Source organism: Eublepharis macularius, chromosome 7, assembly GCF_028583425.1.
Source record: "Eublepharis macularius isolate TG4126 chromosome 7, MPM_Emac_v1.0, whole genome shotgun sequence".
Classification (NCBI taxonomy): Eukaryota; Metazoa; Chordata; class Lepidosauria; order Squamata; family Eublepharidae; genus Eublepharis; species Eublepharis macularius.
In genome coordinates, this window is record NC_072796.1 from 17,418,757 (window position 1) to 17,446,556 (window position 27,800).

A 27,800-nucleotide genomic window follows, 5' to 3' on the forward strand; every position below is an offset into this window, starting at 1 on the left:
ATGCATTGGTCTATCTTGGGCATAAAGCATGCACAGTTCAGAACCATCGCTTATCCCACTCAGGCTTTCATGTTGAAACAGATGCCAAATATACATTAAATGTATTATAATTCTGGTATAACATTTTCATTTGTCTTTAACGTCTCGTTTGCAGTTAACATTTTCATTTTTAAGAAATATTATATATATATAATTCCAAACCCACATATAACCCACCTGCCCATTTATATCTCTAACAAGAAGTCTGAGCGTCGGAGGGGGTATCAAAATGATTTAGGTACTTTCACAGCACGCACACACACACAGAAAGCTGAAATATGGTGATTGTGAAAAAGTCCAAAAAATTAACATTCGCCCCATTTTGACCTCAGTACCTGGGAAGAATACTAGAGCAGGATCCAGGCTGCCTTTTCACTCTGGCTCACCAATTTCCCCCCTTGCCACAGACCCCACCCCATTCATGTAGGTCCCACAATCCCCAACATAACCATTTTGGTGTCAAATGCGACTCCCTTCTCTCTTTTTTGCCAATGGAAAAACTGGATGGGTTCAGCTGCTAGACTGCGGGAAGACCGACTTCACGCCCTTGAGGCAACCTCAATCCGGGCAAGAAGAGAACGCCAGTAAGAGGCTAGCACAACCACAGGAGGCTGTGTATGACACACACACACACACACACACGTGATAGCCATTTTTAATACTCCCGTGTTCTTACCTCAGCTTTTATTTTATTGTCTCCGAAACAAAGATGCTGTAAGTAGGCAGCAGCATTGGACTGCACTGAGGGGAACTGATGCTGTAACATCTGTATAACCTCTGGAAGTTCTGGATCTCTCCACCCAAACTCTCTGTATATAAAGAAACAAGAAAAAGTTTCAGCGATTACCCTAAAAAAAATGTCAGCGGCACCTAAGCATCGTTGAAGCAATATTGTCTCTTCAGGACCACAGGAAATGTATTGGGAGGGGGGCAGGGGGAGGAATTTTTATCAATGTCACTGCCAGAATTAACATATGGTAACAACACTACCCAGAATTTTATATATGCTCAGCCATTACAGTCTTTGCTTGGATTTGTTTTCTTACTGCTCTATTATTCTAAAATAATAGAAATCGAAAGCACTATAGGAAGCCCTGATCATGGTGAAGTGAAACAAAAGAAAGAGATACACAAACACAGCCAATATGCACAGACATGCTTTCCCACTAAGGCTGAATAAAGCCCATGTCAACCAGCAGGTTTGGGGGTGGGGGAAGGGCAGCACTTTGAACAAAGCAGCCTCAGAGGAAAAGAAACAGTATCAGGTATGATTCTCGACTGCTGCAACGAAGAGAGACCCACGGACAAGTGGGAGACACCTGCTTTCCCTAGTTTAGCCTAGAGTCTGCTGCTAGAACTATAAGCATGCATAGATTTTTATTTTAACATGGCTGGGCTGAAGCAATTATAGTACAGAAAACCCTCCTTTGATGGTCTCCAGTGGGTCATCAATCAGAGTATACTATTTTTTTCACATTATAGATACCTGAATGTACCATGAACATGACTCATCCTGGGTTGCATCTGACGATGCATCTGACAAAGAGAGCTATGGTTCTCGAAAGCTTATGCTACAATCAAGTTGGTTAGTCTTAAAGGTGCTAGTGGATGCTTTACTATTGTGCAACTGCAGACTAACAGGACTGACTCATCTGAATCTGAAAGTTTGCACTTCAGTAAACAGTCACTGATCTTCACTTTGTTTCTTTAGGCAGACATTTTGCGATTTTCCTTCATCCCAGCCACTGCCCTTTCATTAGGGTTGCCAACTCCAGAGATTTGGGGACAGACCCTGGGGAGGGCAGAGTTTGAGGAAGGAGCTCAATGGGGATGTGAAGCCAAACCATCCACCTTTCAAAGCTGCTGTTCAAGGGAACTGATCTCTGAAGTCTGGAGATCAGTCATAATTCTGGGAAATCTCCAGACCCCACCTGGAGGTTGGTAGGCCTATCTGTTGTTCTTCCTCTTTCAACAGATTAATGCCTACCTTGTTTCTTTTTGTTTTGCTAGTTTTTGCATTATATTACTCTGGTTATTTCTAAACCCCATAGATACAGGTTCTCCAAATTCCTTTTCAAGTGTACTCCTGTGAAGTTACTTGAGTATTACTGCATGTAAAATAACCAACTATCTTTGATCCCATTCAATGTCATCTAAAGGGGGAGCAATTGAGATGAAGAACAGCTCTCAGCCTGAGGCCGGGAAGTACATGTGGACAAAAGTACATCTAAGAAAACATCCACAATTAAGACTGAACCAACATCAAACCAAAGAAAACTGTCAAATTGCAGCCAAGTGGAAATTGGTACAGTCCCCTCTGAATATGGGACTTACTATGCAGTGTGAGTTAAGCAGTTCCCATGAATAAAGTCATACATGTTTCCCACCAAAATGCGACTGAACCTACAAAATGCAGAATCTCAGATATAAGATAAGGCTATACCAACTGATGTGTGTTTTGTTACAGCCTCGCCGGAGATGAAATTTAAGGCAGGTTTATACATTGCAAATAATCAGTTTTGATGCGTCTGCCAACTTAGGTTTCACTGTCTCTTTACTAAACCGTAACAGTAACAGCTGACAGCTTTTGTGTTTCAATATTAGTTTAGTCTAAATTACCAGACAACTTGCAGTTCCCACTGTATGAGCAACATCTACATCTCTCAGACAGAGGAAATTAGTTTCTGCTACGAACGTTCATTATATTGAAATCGAGTCAGGCGATTGTTGCTACATTCAAGGAGCTAGCTTTGTTTATCATCCCATTCTTAAAGCTACATCTATATTTCATTTATCTTGCCCTTCCTGTAAGAAGCTCACGTGAGCATTTCAGCCTCAGCATAACTCAAAAGGCGGATTAGTTATGGAGACATCAAATTCACACATAATCGCGCTTCCGGTTTGGGATTCATGGAGGTCTAACGCAGCTCCATTTGTGGAGCTGACCGGATTGCCGTTTTAACCGGCCGGAGGGGTGAAAATAACCCGCGGCCGACTGCTCTCAGGCGGGGAGCAGGCAAAGAACGCTCAAGACCCTAGGGTGAGCTAGATCTCGGACGAGGGGGGGCTCTACACAAGGAGTCTCCCCCCCGATCCTTGAGGTCCCACCTTGCGACGGGTCGGCTATAATCTCTGCGGCAATTTTGGGGCCAATTCGGCTGGCATAAGACCTACATACCCAAGCTTCGATCGGGGAGGGAAGTCGAGAGGAGAATTTAAGATCGAAACAGCGATTACAACCCGAGAAAGCTGAAGAGAAGGTAAAGATCGCTATCTCTTGAAACGGGACAGATTGACAAAAACAGAGAGGAAAGAAAGTAGATTTTTAAACTGCAACAGACTAGTGAAAAGGAGGTGAAGACTCGGCAGGAGTTGTATTTTAAAAGAGACTAAGTTTAAAGAAGTTATTACAAAAATCGGACTATTGTTTTGAATACCTGTGGTTTTGGAGCTGTGGGAAAAAGACACCATCGCGAGACCTGCTGTGGGAAGACGGGAGACAGGAAGTGCGTAACAACAATAGAGTGGCTGGAGGGAAGCGGCCCTTGCCAAAGGACAGGAAGTGGGGAATCGCCATCTTTGAAAGTGGAAGGGTCGTGGCTTCAGCGGAAGAGGAAGTAGGCCATCTTGGATTATAATAACATAGAGAAACCATAGAGAAAAGACGCCCGACATTTTGGATATAAAAAATTAATTTTGGCAAAGATTGGGACATTTAAAAAAAAAGGAAAACGTTTAATTATACGCCACGGAGCTGAGGAAGAGAGCAGATTCGTGGGAGCGAGCTAAAGCAAGCCCCACGATGTCGAAAAAAGAGTGGCAATCGGCAATAGAAAATTTGGACAAAAAACTTATAGACATGATGAAAGAACTTAAGGACACGAAATTGGAGCTTATTAAAGAGGTCAAGGAAGTTACACAGACAGTAAAGTCGGAGCTGTCAGAAGTGAAAAAAGGTGTGGAAACGATTAGCAGTGAATTACAAGGAACGCAGCAGAGAGTTAAAACAGTAGAAGACGCGATGGAGAATTTAATAGACACGCAACAAACAGAGATGAGGCTGGTGAAGGGGAGGATGTCAGTTGCAGAAACTAAACACATGGAGAAGCAGCTTCGTTTTCGTGGTCTGCCAGAAGTGGAAGGGAAGTCAGCGCAAGAACAGATGACTGAGGTGTTGGCTGATTACCTGGGGAAGGAGGAGGAGGAAATTGTGGCTATCCTAGATGTGGCGTATCGTGTGAACTCGAGAATTGCAACCCAGAGGAAACTACCAAGGGATGTGATCGTGCAGTTTACAACTAGAAATATGAAAGAGAGGATTGTGACAAAACAATTTCAAGATCCATTGGAGATTGATGGCAAGACGATTATTATAATGAAGGAATTGCCCAGATCAGTGTTATTGGACAGGAAAAAATATAGAGTGCTAATTCAGACTTTGAAGGACATGAATATCAGATACAGATGGGAGTTACCGGAAGGAGTGTCCTTTGAGTTTGGAGGGGCAAAAAAACGCATCAGATCTGAGCGGGAGATGGAGAGATTTATCAAGGACAATGAAAAAGACTTACCAACAAAACCATGAATATGGAGTGTAAAGTATTATCTTGGAATGTAAATGGACTAAACTCACCGAATAAGAGAAAAAATATTTTTCATTGGCTACTAAAACAAAAATGTGATATTGTTTGTTTGCAGGAGACCCATATTAGAAAACAGGATGTAAAATATTTAAAATCTGGAAAATTGGGCAAAGAATTTGTAGCGGCTTCCAACAAGAAAAAAAGAGGAGTGGTGTTGTATATAAAAGAGGAGCTGCAGCCAAAATTTGTTATGAGAGATGTGGAAGCTAGATTTGTAGCAGTGGAATGTAATTGGAACTTAAAGAGAGTGTTGGTAGTCGGACTTTATGCACCTAACGGTGCAAAGGAAAGCTTCTTTGAAGACTTAAGGAAGCACCTAGATGATCTTGTATATGACCAGATAATTCTTGCTGGAGATTTCAATGGAGTGACAGATTTGGAACTAGACAAAAAGACTACAAAAGCACAAAAGAAAAGAGGACTATTGCCAAAGCTTTTTTTTGAGTTGATTCAACAAGAGACTCTCGAAGACGTATGGAGGAGAGAATATCCTAAAACCAGACAGTTTACTTTTTATTCTGCAAGGCATCTTACATTATCAAGAATTGATATGATCTGGGCCTCAAAGGACTTAGCGTTATGGACTAAGGAGGTAGAAATAATGCCGATGGTAGGCTCAGATCACAACCCAATTATGTGGAAATTTGGAAAAAGGAGAAAAAGGAAAGCCTGGAGAATAAATGAGGACTTGTTACAGGAAAGTGAGAATATGGAAACATTGAGAAGAGAGACTAAGTTTTTTATACAATACAACGTGAATAAAGAAGTACCAACCAGTAAAGTTTGGGACGCGTATAAGGCGGTTGTAAGGGGCATACTAATGGACTTAAATGGTAGAGCAAGGAAAAAGAAAGAGGAGAAAAGACAAGAGATTGAGGAGAAAATAAAGGCCAAAGAAGTACAGTTAAAAAAGAGACCAGGGAAAAAGAAAATACATCAGGAAATCAAAATTCTTCAAGAACAGTTAACAGCAATGAGTAATAAAGAATTGGAGTGGAACCTTAAAAGACTGAATCAAAAAGCTTTTGAGGGTGCTAATAAACCTGGGAAATATTTGGCATGGCAATTAAAGAAGAAAAGGGAAAAGAAAATAATAAATAAAATTTGTGAAGAAAACAAAACGTATTTGGAGCAGACTACCATTAGCAGAGCCTTTTATAAATTTTACGCTAAGCTGTATAATAAAAAAGAAGTAAACAAAGAATCAATAGCATCATATTTGGAGAAAACCAAACTTCCAGAGATCTCGGAAGCTTGGAGAAATAAGCTGAACAGTGAAGTAACTGATGAGGAAATAAATATGGCAATACAATCTGCAAATCTAGGAAAGGCGCCAGGGCCAGATGGACTTACGGCTAAATTTTATAAGACAATGGCCAATGAACTGGCACCATTCCTAAAAGAGGTGATGAACGGAGTTTTTAGGGATCAAAGAATTCCAGACACTTGGAGCGAAGCGAATATATCATTGATCCCAAAAGAGGGCCAAGATCTGACTAGCGTGAAAAATTACAGGCCTATATCATTACTTAACAATGATTATAAAATTTTTGCAAAGATATTGGCGGAGAGACTGAAGGGGTGGCTCTCGGAAGTTATAGAGGAAGAACAAGCAGGTTTTTTGCCGGACAGACAAATAAGAGACAATTTAAGGACAGTGATCAATGCTATTGAATACTATGACAAGCGTTGCGATAAAGAGGTTGGTTTCTTCTTTGTAGACGCTGAAAAAGCGTTTGACAACTTAAACTGGGATTTTTTGTTTGCCACTATGGAAAAGCTACAATTGGGAGAAAGATTCATCAGAGCAATTAAAGAAATATATAGGGACCAGACTGCAGCAATCGTAGTGAATGATGAACTGACCAAGAAATTGACGATTAGTAAAGGAACAAGACAAGGTTGCCCGTTATCTCCATTGTTGTTCATATTAGTATTGGAGATTCTGATGATACAAATACGACAAGACGAGGAAATACGAGGAATAAAAATAAAGGACTATTCATACAAGGTCAGAGCATTTGCAGATGACATAATGTTAATTGTAGAAGATCCATTGGAGAACATGCCAAAAGTGATAGATAAGATCAAGGAGTTTGGTGACTTGGCAGGTTTCTTCATTAATAAAAAGAAGTCAAAGATACTATGTAAAAACATGACTAAGCAGAAACAACAATTGTTAATGGAAACAACGGACTGTGAAGTAACTAGTAAGGTGAAATATTTGGGAGTTGAGCTGACTGCAAAAAATATAGATTTGTTCAAGAACAACTATGAAAAATTATGGACTCAGATAGAGAGAGACTTGATCAAATGGAATAGACTGAATTTGTCATGGTTGGGCAGGATTGCAGCAGTTAAGATGAATGTGTTACCAAGAGTAATGTTTTTGTTACAGACAATACCAATCATCAGAGACTCTAAACAATTTGAAAAATGGCAGAGGAAAATATCAGATTTTGTTTGGGCAGGCAAGAAGCCTCGAGTGAAAGTAAAAGTTCTACAAGACGCAAAGGAGAGAGGCGGAATGCAACTGCCCAATCTGAGACTTTACCATGATGCAATCTGCCTAGTTTGGCTAAAAGACTGGATGACATTAAAGAATAAGAAACTATTAGCCCTAGAGGGATATAAAAAATTTTTTGGATGGCACGCATACCTATGGCATGACAAAGTAAAGGTCAACTCGATGTTCCTGCATCATTTTGTAAGGAGAAGTCTATATACAATCTGGAAGAAGTACAGAACTTACCTACAAGAGGGAACCCCCTTGTGGGTGGTTCCATATGAGGTGATAGATCCGAGAGCTGTGGATAATGAACAACAATGTTTAACGTACAAAGAAATAACTAAGATTGAAGTATCTAAACTTAGAATAAAGACGCAAGAGGAACTATCACCTAACTATGATTGGTTCCAGTATAGACAGATTAGAGACTTATACAACTCGGACTTTGCAAAAGGGGGCATACGAACAGAGAACTCGGAACTAGAGCAGACCCTTCTTAAAGAAGACAAGAAAAGAATATCCAAGGTATACCAAGTACTGTTGAAATGGTATACTGAGGATGAGATAGTTAAAACACAGATGGTGAAATGGGCTATAAATTTCAATAAAGAAATAACAATGGAGGCATGGGAATACTTGTGGAAAACTACAATGAAGACAACGACATGCATTAATATTAAAGAGAACATTTTCAAAATGATCTATCGTTGGTACATGACACCAAAGAAGATTGCGCTAGGGAACTTGAATACTTCTAATAAATGCTGGAAATGTAAGAAACATGAGGGCTCCCTCTATCATATGTGGTGGTCGTGTGAGGTAGCTAGGCAGTTCTGGGGGGAAATAATAAGAGAAATGAGTGAAATTTTACAGTTTCAAATAAATAAGAACCCAGAACTCCTGCTGCTAAACTTGGGAATGGAGGGAATTCCAGCCCATCATAGGACGTTGATTTTTTATATGACTGCAGCAGCTAGACTTTTGTACGCGCAGAAATGGAAAGTACAAGAAGTGCCAACTATTGAAGATTGGATTTACAAATTGCTGTATATGGCTGAAATGGACAAGATGACAAGAAAACTGAGAGATCTGGACTCAGGGCAGTTTAACACAGACTGGGAGAAGCTGAAACAATATCTGGAGAAGAAATGGGAGGTGGGAGGAAAACTGTGGCAGTTTGAGAACTACTGAAGTATAATAAAAGTATAAAAGAGAGGGGTGACTTTACCGGGGGTGGAAGAGAAATGTGAATTTATAAGCAGTTAGATTAATTGATTGAGATATATATAGATATGTATAGGTTAACTGATAGAACATTGATAGAGAATAATTAATGATAAGGTTTAAACATGAGGATTGAGTAAATAATAATATTTTCTTTCTTTGATAAGATTTATATGCACCAAACTGAATGTACAGAAGAGTTAAATTGATTGATTATGCGAGGAGTTATATAGAATTACCATAAAAAGTTGAAATGAGTAATATATAGAGAACAAATCAAATTGTTTGATTTAAATGTGGGAAATTTTTATGGTTTATGATATATAGGTTTATATAGAAATATTCAAAACTGGAAAACGGGATAAATTGTTTATCTAAAGACGTATAGTTTGGGTGTATAATAAGTAAAGGAGTTAAAGATGTACTGCTTAATATAATGGAGAATGTATATCTGTTTTAGACAGAGGAATTTAATAGAAGCAAGGGAAAAGGGACAGAGGGTGGGAAAGCTGTTGGAAGTCAACAAAAGGGGGGGAAAGGGAGGGGGTTAGAAACGAAAAATTAGGGGAAAATTGACTGTAATGTAAAAATAAAAATGTTCTAACCCAATAAAAATTTTTCAAAAAAAAAAAAAATTCACACATAATCGCTGAAAAGGAGGCACCACAGGCTGATGATAAAAAGCTTACCCAGGTTTCCCCATATTCAACCCTAACCTCTTCTTCACTTTTGCAGCTCTCACAAGGATTGGGATATAGGAACTGCAATTTTTTAAAAAATGACATTTAAAAATAATTTTTGGGCTGAGAAACAGGGTAAAAACACAAATTAATTAAAAGCACAAATGATTCAATTAACAAGCTTTGTAAGAACATATATGCGAGGATTCTTATTTTGGTTTGAAAAAACACATGTATGCATCTTTATCTTTGGACTGTTATGAGATGAATTTACTAACGTTTGTGGTTCTAGTAACGAATATGCTTTAGATTAAACACACAAAAGCAGTAAGAAGTTTCTAATTTTATCTCCGTATGCGATGGCTGTTTCTAAAGCAGATGGCCTCTAAAACTGTTATTTTTAGTGATTTCTAAATACATTACCAACTAGCTTAATAAATTTATTGAATGTCTTAACCCTGCTGATTCCCTCAGAAGGGAAGAATCTTACTGTTTTAAAGGGACACACAGTGAGCAATTTGTGTGTGTGTGTTAAAGAATTAAGTTTAAGAAAGAAGTTGTTCTAGGAAGTATAAGGCACCAATTACTATATCAGCAACTGAAATATTGCTCACTGTCAGTTTCTCCATTTCATAAAGATCCTCCTTCTTCAGCACCTGCCTATTTGTCTCACTAAAGATTTCTTGGAACCAAGATCCTGTTATTTACTCTGCCATCCAAACACAGAGAGGCTCCTTTCAGACACCACACTGGATTTCAGATCATTAAAATGTGTATAAACCTGACTGTGGCCAGATTCACTTGCATGGTTTGCTTCTGCCACACCCCTTCTCACATGCAGCATCATGGTTAAAAACTAACTCTGATAACCTGTACAAATAAAGGCATGTGGGTTAATCATAGATAGTTTAGAATACCAGAGTTTACTCCAGACTTTGATACTGGACTAGTGGAGGAAGAACAAACTCTGATTAACCCCTGTGCCTACATTCATACATCTTGTGTGACCAGAGTTAGTTTTCAACAGGAGGAGTAAGGAATGCACACGAGCCAGACAACAAACCAGATTTGTGCTCATTTTATCTTTCTGATGGTCCAGAATGGTTTCTGAATGTAGCCTTCAACTTCACTTCACTTGAGTCAATACAAGTTTTCAGTGAATCAAGTCCACGTGCCATATCAGCAGCTGACAGTTGCAGATGCAACTGAATTCAAACTGCCAAACTCCATTGACTGTAAATGTTCCCACAGTGTAATTTCAGCAGTGATTTCTTTGTATGACTCCCTTATGCTCAAACCAATAACAAAAGTTCACAGTGCAATATCTCTTTATTGTTTGTTTTGCCTTAGCAGCTCCATCTTCTAAACTGATACCAGCCAGGCTTGGACATAGGGTTCCCAGTCTCCAGGTTCTGGAATCTTCTGGAATTACCATCTGATCTTCAGACTGCAAAGATCAGTTCCCCCCAGAGAAATGGCTGGGTTGGAGGGTAGACTCTATGGTATTACACCCTGCTGAGGTCCATCCCTTCCCTAAACCCCACCCTTACCAAGCTCCATCCCCAGATCTCCAGGAATTTCCCAACCCAGAGCTGGCAACACTTCTTGGGCCAAGATACTTTGCAAGCCAGTAATCCCTCCCACATCACACTGATAATTTGGTGCTCAAATTCTGCTTTCTGCATTTGCCTCATTACTTCATGTAATTGCCAACCCAGCCACCAGGAAGCAACAGTGCCCAGTTTTATAAACGTTTACTAATGTGGAAAGTCCAAATGAGGATTAAATCCCGCTAATACTTCTCACAGGCCCCAATATTATGGAGCATATCTCTTGCTTGTTTTAATACGAAAGTCCTACAGCAAATGCAGGACACACATTTATTCTGCTGAACTCATTGGCCATAGTAGCCAGAGTGTTCACTGATTCCATCAATCGAAAGAGGAAAAAAACCAACCATTTTTTCAATAGCATCTGTTAATATAGCTAAAAGTAGGGCCTGCACTTCACTAATGGGCTCTACTTGGACTCTAAGAACAGGACTTTCAACCATTACTCTAAACAGATGCATATCTGAAAACATGACAGCAATGAGAAAAAAATAGCAGTCTCAGTAATACCTGAGCGGAGCATTATAACATAATCCATTGCAATGAATGAAAGCAGACAGACTATATGAAGAAACAACAACATTCACACCAGTTTAGTAGAAACCCCTGCAAATTTTACTTGCTCATAATCAGACATTTGAAGATACAATAAATTGTGGTATTGTGGAGAGCCCAACCTTGCCCAATCTTATCAGATGCTGGAAGCCAAGCAAATTTGGTGCTGGTTGTTTGGATGGGAGTCCAGGGTTGCTACACAGATGCAGGCAATGGCAAACTACCCCCAAATGTCTTTTGTCTTGAAAACCCTATAGGGTTTGCAGTACAAGCCGTGATGTGATGACTCTCTCTATCTGGAGAGCAGCAAGAGAGGTGTACCTCCATTGCTGAATCCAAGACCAGCTATTGTGCACATCTGCAGTCCATCTTGGAGCAATATGGGAGCAGGGTGCTTTGTGGAGGCAAAACGTGCTGAGCCAGCCCTGTCTCTAGCTTAAAATAGAAGGGGGGAACTCTGCAAGTATGCCCCCCCTGATGCTGTGTTGCCTGCTCTCTGGTTCAGTAAGCTAGAGATAAAACCACACACAAGGTAGCAAGAATGTTTAAATAAATAAATAAATAAATAAATAAATAAATAAATAAATAAATAAATAAATAAATAAATAAAGTGCTGGCATTTGGATTAAGCATCCTACTACAGGCACTGTATTTTAATAGCCTTCCCAGTGTACAACATGCAGTTTATATATTGGCAAGAATGTGGAGGATATTTAAAAGGAACATTGCAAACAAAACATAACTGCTCCCCTTCCCCCACACTGGCAAGCAGAATTAATAATTTGTTTATTGCCTGCAATGCTGTGGAAACAACATTTAGCTTCATTTGCATGACTCTGTGCAGTTACCTGTTTGGAGGAAAAGTGTTGCAAAACAACATGTGCATTCTTGACTAAGAGAATACAGACATGTTAAAGAGCATATGCCTAACCATTTGGCATCCCGAGGACACATGTCCGATGCTAGTTTTGCATCAAGGCTGTGGGGCAGGTACAACAAGCAGCCTTTAGTTAGAGCAAATTTTCAGGGGTGTGTGTGAATTTCTGCCTCTAATTTATGTTACTAGAGCAGAACGTTTGCATCTGACCGTGCAGTTGGCATTGCAGAAACACTGACGCCAATATTCATTCCTTTCAGGCACTATTCCCTGCAGACAGCACGGTGGAGGAGATTTCTGTAGGACCCATATGTTAAAAAATGGCATCAAACATTCATCACAAAAGGGGAACAAAGCAAAGCAAAACAAATCCAGTGCCTGCGGCCATGTGGTTTTCAAGTTTATGCCGAAAACTCTTGAAGTTCAGTTTTGAACAGACACAGTCTTTGCACAATGGTTATTACCCACGGTCCCTCACGAAATGGAAGAGAACCTGGAAAGGTTATCTGGTCTAAGAACAGCCCTGTTGAAAACAGGCGTAGTGTCAATAGTGCTCAGTGGTGCCCTAACAACCCAAGCTTATGGTACGTGACCCCAATCAAAATGGACTCCCCCCCACATTTTTTTCTTTTTTTGCAGCCATGAGCAGGGCTAGCCTTGCCCAGAATACAGAGATCGATGGATTTCACAAATCAAAGTGGAAACTTGGAAGCACATGTGACTCTTGGATTTCTGTCTGTATGCTCATTCCACTCTGCACCCAAATCCCACTCTTGAACCTCAAAGCTGCCTTTCGTTGATGATAGTTAGGCCGGTGGGTGTTGACATTGGCATCTGCTTCCGAGGAACTACACAGCCCAAGACTTCTTGTATACCTCCAACTTGAGCATTCATCCTATGTCCATGCTACTGGGTCAGGCCAAGGATCTCTATAATCCAGTATCTGGTTTCTAATACAGTCACCAGACGGATACCTCTGGGAAACTTACAAGCAGGGGATGAGGAAGATCGCTCCCCGTGTTCAAAGGTTTGTGGCCTCTGAACACAGAGGTCCTACTTCACAGCAACCCCTGACGGATCCCAGCTTTGGAAAAGAAAGTAACATGCGATACAAGCAAAGCACCAAAATGGATTACAGCTGGCTCTCCTGTACCCAGTGCCCAAAGGTCCATCCTAGAGCCCTGAAATAATCCTGGGTTAATTTATTTATTTTTAATCAGGCAGACACAGGAAAAAGATGCCTCTGCCATTACCTTTCAGTTGCTACTTTCACTGTCACAGCATGAGGCACAAATCATCAAATTAAACGGCAAGAAATTGCCAGTGAATATGCCAAAGCACAGCACAATTGATTAACAGAGTTTGCATCCCACTTTGTTGCTGTAGCAGGAAAAACACATAAACAAATCCTAATTTAGGATGAAAAGCTTGCAAAGGGAGGGATGTCTGAACTCCCAGAGGAAAACAAAGGTAGACGTATTGCTTCAGAGAAAGTGGTGCCAATATTTGGAATTCATCCTTCAGTCTCTTAATTTGCTTCACCTGAACAGATTCACTGTAAATTCTGGGGCCACAAACATTGAATGAAATTTAAGTCGTCATCTTCAGCTGCTCTATCTCCCTTCTCCCATGTCTATCTGGTTTTCATGTACAAAATTGCACCTGAAGCCACCTAAAGACTCCCTTTTACAACATTCATGGCGGGTAGCTATGAAAGCTGGCCTACCTCCCGACAAACAAGATCAGCAATTTATCACCCTGCGCTAAAGGATGGGAAATGGTTATTTTTCCTCTTTGCCAAAGTTTATTGTAAAGCACGTTACAGTTTTGAATATTTCCCCAAGTGCTCATTCTGTTAAGAATTTATTTTCACTGGGGAGGGGATTCATCCCATGGAAGCTGGAAAAAAGGGGGAGCTAGCACCAGGGGAGCAGGGGTTAAGCTCTCTATTAGTTTCTGGGAAGGGGAGGGCTTGGGCACTGTTGCCAAGGTTACTCGGGGAACACAGTGAGTTCAAACTAAAACCCCTGCAGGTTTAGATTAATCCTGCAGATTGTGGCTGCAATCTCAGTGGGGAGGGAGGGAGGGGAGAAAGTTTACGCTACTTTTGGTCCATCTCAATATGACTTGTCACTAGAGGGGACTCAAAATCCTCACCAGAAATATGACATCATCATCAGTGGACTAATGATGACTCATTCCACCATCCGTAAGATCTTCGTCTCCCTTATTGACCCCCAAGGGTGATAATGGGACACCCTCACAAGAACTTGTCCCATAAGGGAAGAAGCAGCAGGCCAGTATTATCATAGGGTGGGAGGGAGAGAAGGAAGCAGGAAAAGCAGAAAAGGCTATGGGGGCAGGGAAAGAAAGAGGAAATGGTGGAAGGAAAGTTAGATGCACCCTGCAAGTCCTACTTGAATACTTCCCAGTTTCTAAAAAGTTACATCCAGTTTCACCCTATAAAGAGAGGTGCCCCAAATCCTAAATCGCTGTTCTAGTCATCCTAAATCATTACTGGAGGTACTGCAACGGTGAACTTCCATCGACTCTGACAGGAGCTAATTTAACCAGAAGCGTGTGAAAGAGAATCTAGAATACTTAAAAATAGCTTTGGGAAAGGATATTATCCAGAGATTCAAAGAAGGGAGGAAGTAGTCACAGCAAATTTATTCATACTTACAGATTACTCTGGATGCCTTCTAAGTAACACTGTAGGCCAGATTACCAGAAATAGTGCCCCCCCTCCAAGATCTTCCCAGGCTCTTTGATCTGGAATCAGTATTCTGTTCCATGTACCAACACTGAGAGAGATTTAATTTGTAGGTTTCTGGGACAGAGCATCTTGGGACCTCCTTCCCAGGCCAGGTCCATCTATCTTTCATCTCTTTACATTTTTAACCTGATAAAAGACTTTAAAAACAAACAGCATTTCCGGCCTAATGTAGTTATTTTAAAACTGAATCTGGTTTTAATGATGCCCTTATTACTGTTCTTTCCAATTAACATTTTGGTTGACTTTTTTAAAAAAAAGATTTGATTTGATTACTTATACTTCAGTTGACAATCATCTTTAGTTTTTTTAATATAGGGGACACGTAAGAGTAGTAAACAAAATAAACCATTTACTGTCACCATGCTGATCCTACAATAATTAAATACAGAACAAATTAGGGTACTATAGAAATACACTATTTGTTAGTAACGAAACAGATAGGGCAGCCTGGGCTAAAATATGCTACCTTATATACTTCTGCATCTCTTTTTGTTGCGATTTGTGGATGTAGAGAAAAAATATACAAAGTATGTGTTTTTTCCTGTGTAACTTAAAATTATGTAGGTCCAAAAAAGCCCTCAAAAAACACATAAGCAATGTATTCAGAATGGTCTCCTTCAAATGTATATCCATATGAAGGTTCAAAGGGATTAGTCCTAATTGCCTCCCATTATCTCATTCTTTGGTACTCAGAGCAGCAGCTGTTTTATCAATGTGTCAGTCATTCTTATCTGCAAGTAAAATAAAACAGAAGAACAAGAAACAACAAAGGGGGAAAAATGAAAATGTGAGAGAATAGGCTATAATGATCAACCAGAGACTGATTACTCTACTGTTCAAGGCATCTTCTATTGATAAAAATATAATGTAAGGATATTTCTGTTGGCCACTTTCTTCCTGATGGTTCTATACAAGGGAGCCCCCCAACTCTGCCAGGTGTTAGAAACTGGCATCCGCTCCAATCCAACATCCTGGATTCAGAACCTGAATCACCAGATGGTGAGGATTCAGCAACCCTTGCATTTTCAGGAGCAGAAGCAAGGCTTTTTTTCTGGGAAAAGAGGTGGTGGAACTCAGTGGTGGAACACAGGACCACACAATGACGTCACTTTAGGTCAGCTGGAACAAGGGAGGAGTTTTTTAAAATTTAAATCACCCTTGGCAAAAATGGTCACATGGCTGGTGGCCCCTCCCCCTGATCTCCAGACAGAGGGGAGATTAGATTGCCCTCTGTGCCAGTGGCGCGGAGGGCAATCTAAACTCCCCTCTGTCTGGAAATCAGGGGGCATGGCCACTGGCCATGTGACCATTTTCAAGCGGTGCTGGAACTCTGTTCCATCACATTCCAGCTGAAAAAAAGCCCTGAGCAGAAGCAATCTTAAGTGGAGCTTTTCAACAGCTGGAGGGCCTATTCTGGTGTGGGCAGTTGCCTGAGAGTAAAAAAAGGTGATGAATGTGCATCATCATTGCCCAGATCTTGTCAGATCTTCCCAGCAGAGACAGGTGATTTAGCTGGAGTAACTAGAACTGAGAAAATGTATTTAAAATATTGCTAATTCCTTTGGCCTAATTGAGGCTGTTATTTAGAAAACAGAAGATCTGTGCACACACTAGAATATCTCCCTAGCTTCCCTAAAGCAGCCCCGCCCCACAGCAGTTCCCACTGGGTAATGTCTACTATATACAGTCTGATGGAACCAAGTCAAAGGCTCAGGATGTCACAGCCAAAATTAACACTGACGTGCACGCGCGCACACACACAGGGAGAGAGAATGAATATTCCCTTTCACAGGGCATTGCTCTGATTTAAACAATATAGGGGAGAGTGACGGGCAAACCTTTCTTCTCAGGACTGTGTGAAGTCTGTTGCATAGAGAGCTAAAATACTCAGAAGTCTAGTGAAACCTAACTACATTTTATTTCAGGACCACCTTTTCAGGGACTTGAGCCCATTTATTCAGATGCAATGTAAGGAGGGCTAAAATCTTCTTATCAACAGTATTTTAAAAAATGTGTATCCAGGACACGGCTATTCACGTGTTGCTGGGAAGCTCAAGTGCAAAGATTGCCTGGCTGCCCAACCACTGATCGATTGCTTTTTCTTTATGTGATTCTTACTTTCCCTTATTTTATGACACTCTTTTTCCCTTCAAGAGAGCTGGTGTAATAGTGCCGGGCAGCGCAGCCCTGTCATGTGCAATGCAATATAGTGCTCTCCTTCTGATCATCTGTCTTCCCAAAGGGAAATTAAATTGCTGTGAAATGTGGCCTTTCCGTAATTGCTAGACCATTACTTTGAATTTAGTAGAGAACAACGATTGCTCTCACCTCCCCTTGCTTACTGGCTTTATGGCCAGATGAGGAAAGAGCCCATTCTTAAGTTCAAAGAGGAGATGGACAAAGTTCATCCAATGTGTGGAACAAGCTGGAAAGCTGGTAAGGCACTGAAATTTAGAGAAAGTTAACACCCTCCAAATTCCAAGTCTTATGTTTCCACTCCAGCATTCATTCTTATGTTTCCACTCCAGCTTCCTCTTCTCCAGAGTAAACGTGCCGACATCATCTAACATTTCTTCCCAAGGCCTTCAACTGGAATTGTTTTGCAAATCCTTTGTGACCACTGCAACTTCTCCAGCCAGATACCTTCTTTTTGCTACACAGATTGCGTCTTATAGGCATTTTACATATGCTGAAAACATCTGTTGTTTCAAATATCTTTATACACCACTGTGTATAAGTACTGTACTGTGTTCAGTACAATCAAACTGTCCCTTTCTTGTTACAGCTGATTAAACCTGCTCACAATTCATTACCATAGAACTCTCTTGTGGTGGTGGCCCTGGGGCACTCACCGCACATATCAAATCTCACAATAAAACCAGACCCTGACCAGGTCCTACCAAATCTTCCTCGAGCATAATCTCATGCCAAATTACATGATGCATGACAACCAAATTAAAAAAAGATACACTATGCTGCAGAGATGATGGCTTCTGATCAGCTGCTCAAATTAATTTTTGGCACTACCAAAGAACATGAACAAGCAGAATTAGTCTTTGGACTCCTTTGAAAAGCAGCCTAGCTATGAATTACTGTGTTCTATGAAGTAGAAACAGAAGATTTAGAAAGCCAGCTAATAATAATTTTGGCATTTGTAATGATGAAGAACTTTTGCTGCAGATTCAAGTCTGTAGGATAACAGTGTGGCATTATACCACATCTGTTTGAGAAAGGTTAAAACTATTGTACCAGTGCAATCCTTCACAACATACACCCCGGGATTACTCAGTCTATTAGTTGCTTCAGCTATGAAGTTTCAGATGTAAATTCTGTAAAACAGAAATGCTACCATGTGTTCATAGGTATATGTGGACAGCCCTATCAAAGTCTTATATAGTTTGCACTTTGTTAGCAAAGTAAGAAACTGCCAGAAGATTAGCCATGTTAGGTAGCCATAGCACAAATACCACAACAAGCTTAGATCACACTTAGCAACCTGTGTCTTGCCACTGTGTGAAAGATCCTGGGGGATTCTTGGATTCATGTGTTTTCCACCTCTCCCTTCCCCATTATGCGTGGCCAGCTAATAAGTGATTTCTGATCCCATAGAAAACCAGGGCTTGCAGTTACCTTCAAACTATGGTTTGCACTTTCCTAGCGCGATTTCCCAGCACGATCCCTTTTAACAGCCCTTTTTCTGACGTCATCGGGCCATTTAAGGAGATCGTGCCGGAAGATCATGCTAGGAAGACGCTTCATGCCGTGAGTTTGCGTGATCTCTCGGGGCGCGTGTGAAAACAGCCCATATCACGTCTGCTACTAAAATTATATATACTTGACCTTTAAACAGCACGAGATAAGCAATCTGTATGATCGTTCAAATCTTTTATTTTTGCAGTAATTTTTTAGTTGGAGGACTTGATATGTTTTGTTCATCTAACAGGCATATTGTATGAAACAAACATCTTACCAGTTCTGTGCAGTTCCTTTTATATTTAGGAATCAAATGGAAACATGCTGTTTTCCTTCAGGCTCCAGAAACCGCAGTTCATGTGGCAAGCAATTAAATTAGAGAATCCTTGCAACTAACAATAAAAGAATAAACTGGAGGAAAAACTGCAGAGTAAACTGCCAAAGCCATCTTGTCAGTTTGTAAGTTACCTAAAAATAGTATACTACAAAGGATTAAAGCATTAATTACTATGAGCCAGAAAAGACTCACAAGTAAAGTTAGGCAGATCATGTACGGGGCCCAAGTTCACTCCTTCCAGATCACTAGCTCTTGCAGCTGTTCAGAACATTGCTTTTGGGAAAACTTGCGCGTGTGGGAGGGGAAAATATCGGGAAGCAATTATAGCTATGGCACAGCTATGTGCACCACTGTTACACAGGTAACAAGGGATCGTGAAATATCTGTACAGGACTGAGGCAGTCTGTGGCACAAACTCCACGTTGAAGGGTGCTGGTGCCATATGTAGGGGAACCCTCTCTCTGGTGCACAAGAGTTCAGGCAGGTTTTGCAAAGAAAGTGCTATTATTTATTTGAAATTGCACAAATCAGCAAGATTAAAGTTTTATGGGGTAGTGGTGAGCTACCGAAGGGCCATTGATCTGGAAGTTGAGGGAGAGATAGGTGCTTGCAGATTCAGATGTTAAAGGATTTCATACTTATAGGGATTACAGAAACAGAGTAAGCAGTTATTGTGTTCAACTAGGGCTTAGCTGCAGGAAATCAGATTGTGTATGTAGGTTAAGGAATTGTTTCAAGCTTGCCCGTCTGAAAGCCATGGCAAGGGGTACCAAATCTAAATTCTTTCCCCTCAAGTTTGAATGCTTAATCTCTTTCCAGCCTCTCCCCCCCCCCCGCATGCCATGGTGACATATGCAAAATTACTCATTACAAGTGCGGGGAGGGGGGGAGGGAGAGCTAGTCACGGAATTTAATACATTCTTTTTCAGGTACAAAGGGGTGGGGAGAGCTGGCGTGATGTTCCTCAGCAGGTTCCTTCAGGTTTTGCTTTGTCATAGGATCTTAAACAAGAGTCTTTTCTGGGATGGAGGAGAGCTCCCACAAGGTAAGTGTGGCCCACAGATGGGAAGTTGCTCCTAGACTCACTTATTCTAGCTACTCCTCCCACTCCCTGGGTGGCTCCTGGCTGCTTCTATGCCCAGAAAGGGTTGTGAGGCGGTCTCCACTCTGCTGACAGTGAGCGTACCACTTCCAGTCCAGCTGTGTTTACACCCGGGCAGGCTGAAATGTGGCACTGAAACCTGGCCTTTGTGGGGCTGCGTCCTGCCTCCACATGGCTCTTTTTCTTCAAGTCTTTTCAAGAAGACCTCTCCGGCTAGGTTTTCAATGCTGTCAATAACCGTAACCCAAGACATTCACTTTTTAAAAACTTCTTTTTAAAGAATGGAATGTAGGGATGAAATGTGGTTTGGACCGGTAGAATTTAATTCTTCAGTTTTGACAATACGCTATCAAATGTTTAAATTAGTCTCCCAGTGGTATCTAACACCAAAATCCTTATTGCATACTTCTTCACAGCTGAGCCCAGCATGTTGGAAAAATTGTGGATCGGAGGGATCTTATATCCATTGTTGGTTGACTTGTCTAGTGTTGGCTCCCTTTCGGCAAGCAATTTTGGCAACAGTTATGACAATAACCGGTGTAAGACTAAAATTTAATCCAGGGTGTCTCTTATTAGGCGTGAATTGGGATGCAGATCAACCCCAATGAACAATGACTATTATAGCGACTCACTTAGCGGCAGCCAAAATTTCCACAGCCTTCTGCTTTCTACTGCCCCAACCCTACAGATGTGGCATTCACAATTATGGGATCAGTATGTCTTAGCTAGACTTCCTTTTAATTTGAACCAGACGACATCAACTAACGCCTTCTCTAAGTTTAAGAAAATTCGATCATCAGTTTTAACTTATCCTTCTGAACAGAAGGAGATTCCAAAGGAATTATATCATAGTTATGTTTATGTATATGTCATTATATACTGTATAGTTACACACTGTATAGCTAATTGTTACCGTCTCAATTTATATCCATTGTTCCTATGTTTCTAATTTTAATAAGATCTGTATGAATCTATTGGTGTTTTAAGAGGTATTGATATATTTTTATGTAGTTGTTTCTTTTATGCTCTGTATTTAGATAAAACGTATTTTTTAAAAAAAACCTTCTATTTTGCCTCCTTTATTTCCTCCCTCCGAATCTCTTCCCAGAAACGCTTCTGCACAATTGCTCGTCTTGTTCAAGTGGAAGCAAACATAGTATCAACAAGAATTAAAGAACTAAAGACTGCTTCCATTTAATGCGTTATCAGAACACACAGACAAAATACAAAAACAAATCCAAGGTTTGATGAGCAGAGCAGCACTGCACTCCATTGTACAAAGGAATCATGTATCCACATGAGTACAATATTATCACACTGGCTTCTCAAGTTAGAAATCTTCTAATGTGTGGGGAAAAAGGTGTGTCTCTTGAAACACAGACAGGGGACCCAAGGCCAAGTCTGGGCTCCTTGGCACCTGGTAAGGACATGTATCTACAGAGTGGATCACAGCCAATTAAATGACATACTATAAGCACAATCTAGTTTCACCCCTATCTGTCTACCAGTGGTTTCCCCGTTATCAGACAGATTTCCTGTTTGTGCCTGTAAGCTGAAGACTATAACATTTGAAGGGAAGAGGTAGGTTTGCGAGCACAATATCCAAATCACAGCCCAGGAATTTGTAGATGCGCTCCTACCGGACCGTATGGTGCTCACTTTGAGATATGGGATGCTGCCGCAGATCCACAGGTTACGAGTGACTTCCTGAGAGTCAACTAGGGCAGCAGGGGACCCAGTCTTGGTGGAATAGAACATGTGAATCATGAGCTAGTCTGATTCTGTGGGACTGCACAGAGAGAAGTCCAGTTTGGACTTGAATGTGCTCTGTTTATACAGTAAGGGCGGACCAGAAAGAATTCTGAAACTGTGCTGGAACTAAAAACACCCTTAACTTTGACACACGGGGAAGCCATCTCCAGAGAGCCTATTACTGCCATAATCAGCCCTTTAAGCATATTTTGTGATTGGGTGTACCCTTTATGGCAAATATTGATGCACATTAGTTTCTCAAGTGCTTGCTCCGCTGAATGAATACAATTCATAAATAATATACATAGGAATGAAAACTAAGATTTGAATGAATTCCCAGTTCTGAATAATCCTCCAGCTCTTCTGAAACGCAGTATGTTCCATCAGGTATGTTACAGCTGAGAGAAGAAAGTCATCCCTACATCCCACCTGATTGTTCCTTGTTCGGGATCAGTCAAGCTTCTCTCCTTCTCCGAACTCTAAAACGGAGCACATGGTTGCAAACAAGAGAAACAGAGGCTAGCAAGAATGTGTATTCCGTTCCAAAATGCAGTACTGCCCATAATACTTTAGAAGGACATTTGGATGCTGACTATCGCTCGGTGACATGTTCCACAACTTACAGTGTCACTGTGATTAAGACGGTCCCATTCAAAAGCAAATAGGAAAAGAAGCAGGCTTGTGTGCACAGATGGCTTGCTATATGTGCATTTTATGAGCCCAAATGATTCCATCAGACTGTATTACACACAAATATTAATGTAATCCAAGAAGCAGCATCCTGATGCTGTTTTCGCTTTGTGGTGCACATTTGGAAAGGACAGCAACCCACTGTGAGGGGCCACAGGAACAAACAAAACAGAACACACAATTTCACGAGCTGAAATTGCTGAAGGACTTCCGCCGTGCTTGCACATGGGACCAAGGTCAACTTAGTCACCAAGAATTAGAATTATCAGTTTCTCAAGCTTGAACCACACTTGCACAGAGTAAGTGAGGTCACCTCTATAGGCTATAGTAAATAGTAAGAAATAATGTAAAGGTAAGTCTATCTGTGCATATAGTATCTCTCTCCTCCCTTCCCTTCCCTGGAGCCTTAGAAAAACATTATGCTCAAAATCACTCCTATAAAAACAGGATTAATGAAGCAGAACATACAAGATAAAGAAAGGCCTTCTTCACCAAGCTGTGTCTTCCAAACAAAGTCTGAAATATTTAAGAATAAGTCACTTTCCTCTCAGCAGGGAACAACAAAAAAAAGGAGACAGACATCTGGTGGTATTGTAAATTTCAGCTATTTACCTGAAAGAATACCTTTATTTATATCAGATTAGTAAGATAATTGCAAACATGCCCTGCTTCTGGAATACATTTAACTCTCTTGTACAAGAAATGTCATAAATGGAAATAAAGTTAAATGGGTTAATTAGTCACTACTGACCATTTTAATTACAGGATAGGAAAAAAATGGAGACAGATGTCAGGAAAATACTCATTACCAGGATCCTGATAGAATATACTTTCGGTCAGCCATGCAGGCTTTGAGTAACTGATTACATCTCTCCCCCTCCCCCTCCTTCCATGAGTAAATAGAAAAACTAATTATCTGCACACTATTAAGTTAATGCACATTTATCTACAACAATTCAATTCTGACTGCGAAATAATCTTTCTAGTCTATAATTACACTCCAGCTTAATTAGCATAATTTCCACAGCACATACTTTAATAAAGAAGCTGATACTAGGGCTGCTTTTAAATGCCAAGGATATTTTAGGCAAGGAGCACAAAGAAAGTTGGTGGCGAGGAGAGATAGGATTGTATCAAACTCTCACTGTACTACACGTATAAATTCTTACTAGCAAGTACTAGAGAATGCAGTGTGATACTGAGATGAAATACACAAATGCCTAAAGTAGGATTTGTAATAGATTGTATGTGAAACCGCAAAGTCCTTAAGGACTCTTAGGGATTTGAAAGTAATGCCACGTCTGTACATTGTTCAGATTCTCCTACTCTTACAGTGCTATTCTGAGCAGAGTGAAACCCTTCTAGACTCAATGGACTCAGGAAGATATGACTCTGCTTAGCAGAGGTGGATTGACCCTTAAGGCCACAAGGAGAAGTCTTGGTGAACTGATGGCCTGGGACAATGCAGGCAGGTGTAACCCAGGCAGAAGCTGCCGTGAGCATGCTCCTTCTGTCCCTTCTGAGAGCAGCTTTGCTGGGGCAGATCAGAGACATGACCCTTTCTGGAGCCATTCTTGCCTCCCAGTCTGCTCCTGCGGCCTTGGATGGCACTTTTAAGAGCCCCCCCCCCCCACACACACACACAACTACCTTCTGGAGACCGGCATTGTAATCCTAAGCAGAACTGCACCCTTCTAAGCTCATTATAATTTTGCTTTATAAATAAATTTTGCTTTATAAATAAATCAAAAACCCAAAATAATTTTTCTTACCAACTTTTTAGTGGTCTGCTTCTATTTTATGGATAGGGCTGCCTGGCAAAAGGAAAGGGACTCAGGGGCAGGGACCTGGGGGCTGCTGGGTCCTGTGTGCTGCTATCTCACTTCCAGAGAAAACTTGGAAGTGATGTTCTACAACAGAGCTTTACCAAAGAGTTTCAGGCAATGCCTAGAGCTACCCTACATCATTTCTGGGTTTTCCTTGAAAGTGATGTAGTGGTGTAGAAAACACCATTTAAAAAAAAAAACAAAAATCTCCCACTGCCACTCAGAGCAGTGGTGAATAAAGAGGGCTGGCCTATTTATGGATAGTTTTTGTGCTGTTTACCTTCAACTAGCAACAAAGCCCATCGTGTTTAACAATACAACGAACTCTAGCTGGGCCTTGTGAGGGAATGCACCGCCCCAGCAGCATTTCTACGCCCCACACCAGCCCGATTTGGCCTCAAACGGGTGGAAATCAGACCGGTGCAGAGCACAGGAGCACCTGAGGGCCTGGCATGCCGCCCCAGCAGCGTTCCTGCGGCCCGCATCAGCCTGATTCAGTCTCATATGGGTGGAAGTTGGGCCAGTGAGGAGCACAGGAGCACTGCGGGGCCTGTCCTCCCACCCCAGCAGCATTGCTGTGCCCTGCACCGGCCCAATACGGCCTGCCTTTTATATAGTAGGATATTCATAGTCCACCTTTCTCACTGGGACTCAAGGCGGATTACACAGTGTGAGTCAATACAGTCAATATCAAAGATCATTTCAATAAAACATGTAATAAGTGTATCATATGCAAGTTTGGGCAGATTTAAAAACCCCACAAGGATCCATGAAAGAGCTGAAGAAATGCTGAAACAGAGCACAACTAATTCTATGGCCGATTTATTAAACAATACAGGAACTACCCAGTAGGATCATACTGAATAGCAATAGTTAGCAGAGTCTTTGGCCCCTCAATTTTTTATGAGTTTTGTGGCCCCTCCCGACCCCTTTCCCCAGAGCCCCTCTGCTTGACTCCATGCAAATCTCAAGCTCTGGCTGCCCCAGAGTCGGGGAGGGAAGCAGCCCCTTTGGCCTGGCCCTTCTGCAGCTGAGCTGTTATCGGGTCCCAGTACGGGGATGTACTAAGAGGAATGACACCAGAATTCATGGGAGAGGCTTCAAGGCCCACTGGAGATAATGGGAGCAATAAATGCCAATTTACTTGCACCAATTCCATTGAAATACTTTACAGCACAAAAAAAGGTAACAAAGAAAATGTGGAATGAATTTTCCATAAAGGTCTCTGAGCCCAGATAGACTATCCTGGGTCTGGAATGACAGTCCCCAGAGTGGAATGACAGGCCCTGGGAGTAGCAGAAGCGTTCTTTGACTGGAATGACAGACCCCAGATTGTAATGTATTTCAATGGAGCCCATGCATGTAAATTGGCATTTCTGGCTCCCATTATCTCTAATGGGCCTTCAAGCCTCTCCCATTATTTCCAATGGGCAATTCTGTCATTCCTTTTAGTACACCCACCCCCCACCATTTGTGCAGTTCACAGGGGGGTTGGGGGGCGCTTTGGAGAAAAGAGTGGGAACTGCACTACATATACAAGCTGACCGAACCAGAATCCTGCTGAGTGTGAGTGCATGAGGGAAGCCAACCTCCAGGAGGTGACTGGAGATCTCCCAGAATTGCAGTGGATCTCCAGGCCATGGAAATTAGTTTCCCTGGAGAAAATGGCTATTATATAAGGCAGACTATGGTATTATACTCTGCTGAGGTCCCTCTTCTTCCCTAACCCCACTGTCTCCAGGCTCCACCCCCAAAATCTCCAGGACTTTTCCAACCTGGAGCTGGCAACCGGATGGTCGGCTGGAGCGCCTGCGCGGTGCAGTGGGTTCAGGGAGCTGCTGGCTTCTCATGCTGGAGCCCTGCCAGTGCTCGCTGGGGGGAGGGATGGGTGCAACTCTGTCTCCGCCCCCAAGCTGCACTGCCCTCCCGTTCCTCAGCTGAAATTGGGCCTTGGGTCGCCCTGTAGCTTCTCGCTTCCGGCTAAGTCTCGGCAACCCAAAGCGCCAGGGTGGCGCAGGAGGCCCTGGTCGGCATCCTCACTCGCAGGGGCAGCACCGCCGCTTGGGAGGTTTGGTGGGGCCTGTTCCACAGGCTCCCGCTCAGCAGCTCCTCCTTGATGACCGCTTGGGGTGCTCTGCCTGCTGGGGAGCGGCGCAGGGAGCGTTGGCACTCCTAGTGGCCTCCGAGAAGGCTGCTATGGCAGTGGGAAGGCAAGGTGTGCTGCCGAGACTCGCTTTTTATCCCCGCAAGTGCACCTGTGGCATGCTTAATATAATGTTACACCCCATTGTTATAATCCTTGTTTTCCAAGTCCTGCTTGCTATTGCTCTTGTTACTCTGATTTGTTGGGTGCGCCGCCTAGAGGCTCTGACCGACGCAGCCCACTACGGGACGGTGGGAACCGCCTAGGCTACCACTGCTGCTGATCCTCCTCCTATTTGCCACTGCCACCCTATTCTTTCCTTGGCTTTTTATTCTTTTACTTTTAAGGTCGGGCCCCAGTTGGGACCCTGTGGGTCGGATTACTCCAGCATTCAGAGCCAAATAAGACCACCAGCAAAAGTGACGTCCTTATTTTAAAATATTTCAGACCAATCAAGGTCCTTTCTATGTTCAACAATAGCTGTGCTGATGAGAGTACCACATCCACGCAGAATCGGAGTTCTCACCTAGCCAAACGCTTTTGCATGGCGGCCGGCTTTGGCTCTGAAGGCTGAAGCCTTCCCTTAAAAGACGCTCCTACTGGAATCAACGCCTCTCTCCTTTCAGTGTTAATATTGGTCATGGTGACCAGAAAGTTTTTGCCACCTTCTGGTATGCTTTTCCCTGCTCTTTTAGGATTTGTTATTGTTTATTGGGTACAATGCCCCTGGAATTTGTACTTGTGGTGCGTTTATTATGTATAGAGGGAAGCGTGCTTCATTTGCATAGCCAGGATCCCTTGCGCTAGCACGAACCCCCAATCACCCTAGACTTAGTGGCACCAGGCATCTTCGGCCTGGCTCGGTAATTTTCGGAGACCGGCGCCCTTTTAACCTCACGCCCAGTTTCCCGCCACAGACAGCACAGGGCCTTGCTAAGCTTTCCTTCTTTTCCGAGCTACCTTATCTCCAAAGGCCAAGAGGCCTTAGCCCTGAGTGCTGTGCCCAAGAGAGAAGCGGCTTGCCCGCTGCACCAATGTTAATGTGTGCCCCGAAGTCTGGCTGTGCTGTGCCGACCCTAAGTGCCTGACGCAAGCCCCGCAGAGCCAGGTCCCTGCTCCCGCCAGAGCCGATGTCTCCCAGGGAAGAAAGCCATCTAAGCAGACTGCAGGCTCGGTCTGCCTCTTCTCCCAGCCACTGCTCTTGCCGCACCGCTCTCAAATGGTGTTTTCACTGCCTGCCTTATGGACTCTTTGCCCGAGCCTTGACTGGGAAAGTGCCTGCCTTACAGCCTCAGTGCCCTGGATTACATGAAGACACTGGGACTCTCAAGTTTGCTTGCCCCC

General features: G+C 42.2%; 1 protein-coding gene across 1 annotated transcript in view; it reads right to left on the reverse strand.

Moving 5' to 3' along the window:
• CTNND2 (catenin delta 2) overlaps positions 1-27,800 on the reverse strand; it is a 303,251-nt gene that overhangs the window by 155,518 nt on the left and 119,933 nt on the right. The window contains exon 4 of the mRNA XM_054985091.1: positions 716-848. Coding sequence (XP_054841066.1) covers positions 716-848 — 133 coding nt within the window. The remainder of the gene's footprint in view (positions 1-715; positions 849-27,800) is intronic.